This window comes from Morone saxatilis, unplaced genomic scaffold (assembly GCF_004916995.1).
Source record: "Morone saxatilis isolate NCDOM2014 unplaced genomic scaffold, NCSU_SB_2.0 Contig18, whole genome shotgun sequence".
Classification (NCBI taxonomy): domain Eukaryota; kingdom Metazoa; phylum Chordata; class Actinopteri; family Moronidae; genus Morone; species Morone saxatilis.
In genome coordinates this window covers 17,623,669-17,628,836 of record NW_023339740.1, presented here as the reverse complement: position 1 = coordinate 17,628,836, position 5,168 = coordinate 17,623,669, and the positions used below count along the sequence as shown (strand labels likewise).

The following is a 5,168-nucleotide window of genomic DNA, read 5'->3' as shown; positions in this document are numbered from 1 at the left end:
ATGCAGAGCAGCACACACACACACACACACACACACACACATAAGGTACAAGTCTTTCCTTCTTACATGCAATGCCTCTAGTAAGATGCCACTATTCCCTGTTCCTTCAAAAGTAATCAGTTTAGACAAAATCATAATAATAGCCTAACCCTCATACTACAGCTGTTGTTTTTTTCAGATAATAATTGTAAAAAAAATACAGTAAAATAAAAGTTAAATCGTGCAGATCTTTCACTTCATTTCCTTTTTTTCCACAAATGGAAATATGGGTTAATATTATAAGGACCATTTCACATGATTTGCAGTTACTTAGTATTACCCCTGCGGAAGGGGAGGGGCCAATTACATCAACTTGCTTTGGGGCTTTCAGGTGAGTTTGCATGCAACAATATTTCCTGATGTACTGACACAGATGCACATTGTTCTCATTACTCTATATCACATCTCCAACTTCAATGCACCATGGCTGCACATGTGATTCTGCTGGTTTTGTGCTGTGCTTTTAGACAGAGCAACAGTGCGAGTACACCTGCATGGTTCGACAACATTTCTACCAGTCTCTTCAATTTGTCTGGGGACATTATGCTCGGAGGACTTTTTCCCATTAACCAGCTCACCAGCAACCTCAGTGAAAGGATGGAGCCTGACAACATTAGCTGTGACAGGTAATGGGGTATGAAAAATAGCATTTTTGGGAAATTAAGATCATATTATTTGAGATTTTGTAACCAATATGTATGTTTAACGTGACTAACAAGGCTTCTACTTTGTTTTTTCTGCCTGTGGTCCCACAGTTTAAATGAGTATGGACTGGGCCTCGCTCTAGTTATGAAATATGCAGTGGATGAGATCAACGCAAACTCAATTCTGCTCCCTGGCATCAAGTTGGGTTATGAAATCTTTGACACATGCAAACAATCTGCTGTCATCGTGAAGCCTACTATCTCTTTCCTCACTGCAAAATCGACCGATGCGCTATCTGTAGAGTGTAATTACACCAACTATGAGACCAGCATATCAGCCGTAATCGGTCCTCTGACCTCAGAAATGGTGTCAGTCATAGGAAAACTCCTGGGATTCTTTCTGATGCCACAGGTTTGGTTACAAATATGTCTCATCATATGTTTACATACATTCTCTTTCCGGACTGATTTGACATATTCATAATGTTGAAAGAAAAACCTTAAAGGTAACGCTAAACGTTGGCCATTACAGAATCCCACAAGAAGTTGATTATGTTGAATATTGTTGAATTGGTCCATTCAATAACATAAGACATTAATTGTTTTGGCATTCGAATTTTGTACAATATGATTACATAAAAACAGTTGCCCACTTGCAATGCAAATTATCTTTCAACCTAAGTATATTTGCATTAGGCCTTATGTGTCAATAATGGACATGGCTTGGTAACATCAATGTGGTAAAATTCAAATGTGGTATAATATAAATAATCTTAATAATCTTCTCACTTCAGATTAGCTTCGGTGCCACCAGTGACAAATTCAGTGACAAACTTCTCTATCCGTCATTCTTCCGCACGGTACCCAGTGACAAATGGCAAGTAGAAGTCATGGTGCGTCTGATGAAGGTGTTTGAATGGAACTGGGTGGCAGTGGTGGGCAGCGAAGAGGAGTATGGACAACAAGGTGTGCAGGAATTCTCCAAAAGAGCAGAAAATGAGTCCATCTGTGTGGCCTACCAGGGTCTGATTCCAGTGTACACTGACCCCACACCAGCGGTCAAAACTATCATTGATAATATCAACGCAACCAACGTCGGAGTGGTAGTGTTTTTTTCTCTCGCAGAGCCCGCTGTGGTCTTTTTCAAAGAGGTTAGTGAAGCAGAGAATTATCATGTGTGGGGCAGCACTTTAGATGTATTGTATGTTATTGGTGGATAGATTATATTCAATCCAGTAATCCAATCTACTTTTTCAGGTTATCAGGAGGAATGTAACGGCTGTGTGGATCGCCAGCACAAGTTGGGGCATCAGTAATAAACTGACTTCTCTCCCCAATATCAACACAGTCGGTACAATCCTTGCATTCACTGACATGACACAGACTCTGGGTCTGCTTACTGACTACACAGAGGAACTCTTCAGCAAACTGAGCGAGGAGAGCGAGATGTCCCCTCCAGCACCAGAGTCTGGCAATCCTCTTAGTCCCTGCCCACAATGTTGGAACTTGTCAACTGCTAATATTAGCTTGGTGCAAGATCCTGCAGTGCAGCGCACAGCTTTCAGTGTTTATGCTGCCATCTACAGTGTTGCACAGGCACTGCACAACCTGCTGGGATGCAATTCAACTGCCTGTGTGAAGGGATCTGAAACCAAAATCTATCCCTGGAAGGTGATTCTTCTTTCTATTATATAGGTGATGGCATACAATTTGGAATTAAAATGATTTTTTTAAACATTAATTAAACAATTAACTAAATCTTATTTTGCAGCTATTGAAGGCTTTAAAGAACACGTCTGTAGACATAAATGGCACACATTTAGAATTTGACACAAATGGCAACCCAAACATCGGATACAATTTGGTTCAGTGGGTCTGGAATGCCTCGCATGTTGACTTCATTGAAGTTGGAAGCTTTTACAGAGAACTAAACATCAGCAAGCCCCTCTTCAAATGGCACACTCCAAACTCAAAGGTAATTTCTTGATATAAACTTTCACACACATACTTAAAAGCTTTTTGTTTTAATCACATTATCATTATGGATCATAATCCAGTTTAGGTTACTGAAATGTTGCATTTTTTACCATAACAATCCTAATGTAGTACCACGACTTTTGCAGGTTCCTGAGTCCACCTGTTCAGCACAATGTGAGACAGGCCAGGTCCGCAGAGTCAAAGGTTTCCATTCATGCTGTTTCGATTGTATCGACTGTGTGCCAGGCACTTACCAGGAGAATGAAGGTAATGCAAATGTCCACACATCTCTCTAATACAAAGAGTCGTGCAACATTTTGGAAAGTGTCACCTATTTGCTTTCTTGCATAGAATTAAATGACTGGCTCTGTCCAAAGTTAACTAAATCTACCTACGTGCCTCTAAAGCTCTTTAATTAACACGTCATATCTTGTTTGTTTAATCTGCACAAAAACTGATTTGTGGTATTACGGGCTTATGTACGGTAACTTCCGAGAATGTTGTTGTCATGAGGTTGCCAGGTAAACAGCAAAGACTCCAGGAAGTCACTGTGTGTGGCCAATATATAATCCTGCACATAGCCCCTCTTAAATCCCCATTCTGACATTTTCATAATTCAGCAAACAAGTAAAATATAATGAGTTAATTAGTGAGCATTAGAGGTGCTGGAGGGCACCAGACGGAGTCAGCATAGCTGTTTCACCCTGCCTCCAGTCTTTAGTGTTAGACTAGCAAACCAGCTGCTCAGCTGTAGCTCCAGATTTAATGCACAAACACAGAGTGGCATTGATCTTCTCAAACCATGCGCTACCTACTGTTGTGATTTGATTGAATTTCTATATGGTGTGCTTGTTAATCAAACCAATTCCTGTTGTGCTTTCTGACTTATAGACGACATTCAGTGTGCTAAGTGCCCTACGGGTCAGTGGTCTGAGGAAAAAAGCACTAACTGCACTTTACCCACCTTTGACTTTTTGTCCTGGGACACGCCTGAAGCTCTGGCAATGACGCTGGCTGTGGTGCTGCTGTTAATATGTCAGGCGTCAGTAGGTGTTGTGTTCCTGAAACACCGGGGAACCCTATTGGTAAAGGCCTCAGGGGGAGTCCTGAGTTTTGTGGCTCTGCTAAGTCTGATGGGAGCTTGCCTCAGTCTGCTGCTCTTCCTGGGGCAGCCCGGGGATGTGGTGTGTCGTCTTCAGTTGCCCCTCACCTCCATTTTCCAAACAGTGGCCCTCGCCATTATTACGTCCATCTCACTACAGGTGAGGAAAGACAGGTAACATACATTTCTGTGATGTAAAGCGCACATTGTAGTCAAAGTAAAAAACCCCTCTTTTCATACAGATATTCTACGTGTCAGAGTTCCCAAAGACGGCTGCCTCTCACCTGCATGTGCTAAGAGGCCCTGGAAGCGGTCTGTTTGTCGTGATCTGCTGTGTTGTGCATGCTGGTATCTGTGGCTGGTATGTTCAGGAAGGGCCATCGCTGACTGAATATATGGCGAATATGACAATAAACTTTGTAAGAGAATTCCTGACATGTCCAGTGAAACCCTTGTCTGGATTTGCCTTATTGCAAGGTTTCAACAGTGCATTGGCCCTCATATCATTCATGTGCACCTTCATGGCAATAAAGCCTCTTCATCAGTATAACCTTGCCAGGGACATCACCTTTTCCTCCCTGATCTATTGTGTGATTTGGGTGACCTTTATTCCAATCTACATAGGCTTGAATGTCAAGAACAGGTCTATTGTCCATGTTTCTTTCACCCTGGCAAGCAACTTGGGACTCCTGGCAGCCTACTACTTCCCAAAATGCTTCTTGCTGTTGAGAAAGCCTGAGCTCAATACAGCAGAACACTTTTGTACCTTCCTCGAGGGCGTCCCACCAACACCAGCTCAGGAGGAACCACAGACACAGACAGAGTCAGAGAAATAAACTAAAATGTACTTGTAAGAAATATATATATATATACATATCAGGTAAAATTTACATTTGTATGCTTTGTACGTGAAAAAGATAACGTATTAATTAGTTTGTGAATTTCACAATTAACTAGCCTACAGTACAGGTTACAAATACATACATTCACTAAGGTAGGGGTTGCTCATGTAGAGTAGCATATAAAAAATAGTGTAACTTTCGTATATTTTCATTATGATTATGGTTATATAGTTATATTGGTTATAGTTATAATTATGATATTAAAGAGGCTGCAGATTCTTGTAGCTGTTTTTGCAAAAATAAAAAACTTTTCTTTTTTTTACATTATTATTTATTTTGTATGTAACATTGCTAATATTTGTACAACATAGATAGCAATAAAGGTGCAATAAAGAAAGTGTGTATATATGTGTTTTGTTTGTTGTTTTTATTTTCCCTGGCAAGGCACTGCTTCTACTACGAATAGTCGTCCTTTAAATAAATAAAAGTAGCAATACTTTGCCTTCAAAATAAACTTGAGTTCAAAGAGTAGACGCACCCGTTATGTTTGTCCCTTTTCATTGT

The 5,168-nt window shown here is 40.6% G+C and overlaps 1 protein-coding gene across 1 annotated transcript; it reads left to right on the top strand.

Moving 5' to 3' along the window:
• Positions 1–462: 462 nt before the first annotated feature.
• LOC118328567 (taste receptor type 1 member 3) lies at positions 463–4,864 on the top strand. The gene is made up of 8 exons (XM_035662340.1): positions 463–665; positions 795–1,095; positions 1,478–1,834; positions 1,941–2,354; positions 2,455–2,658; positions 2,807–2,927; positions 3,552–3,922; positions 4,005–4,864. The coding sequence occupies exons 1-8, from the start codon at positions 463–465 to the stop codon at positions 4,596–4,598; spliced, it is 2,565 nt and encodes an 854-aa protein (XP_035518233.1). The 3' UTR covers positions 4,599–4,864.
• The last annotated feature ends 304 nt before the right edge of the window (positions 4,865–5,168 follow it).

Coding starts and splice junctions, on each gene's coding strand:
- LOC118328567 (XM_035662340.1), top strand. CDS start 463: ATGGCTGCACATGTGATTCTGCTGGTTTTGTGCTGTGCTTTTAGACAG. Junction 1,835..1,940: donor CTGTGGTCTTTTTCAAAGAG/GTTAGTGAAGCA, acceptor CTACTTTTTCAG/GTTATCAGGAGGAATGTAAC. Junction 2,659..2,806: donor GGCACACTCCAAACTCAAAG/GTAATTTCTTGA, acceptor CGACTTTTGCAG/GTTCCTGAGTCCACCTGTTC.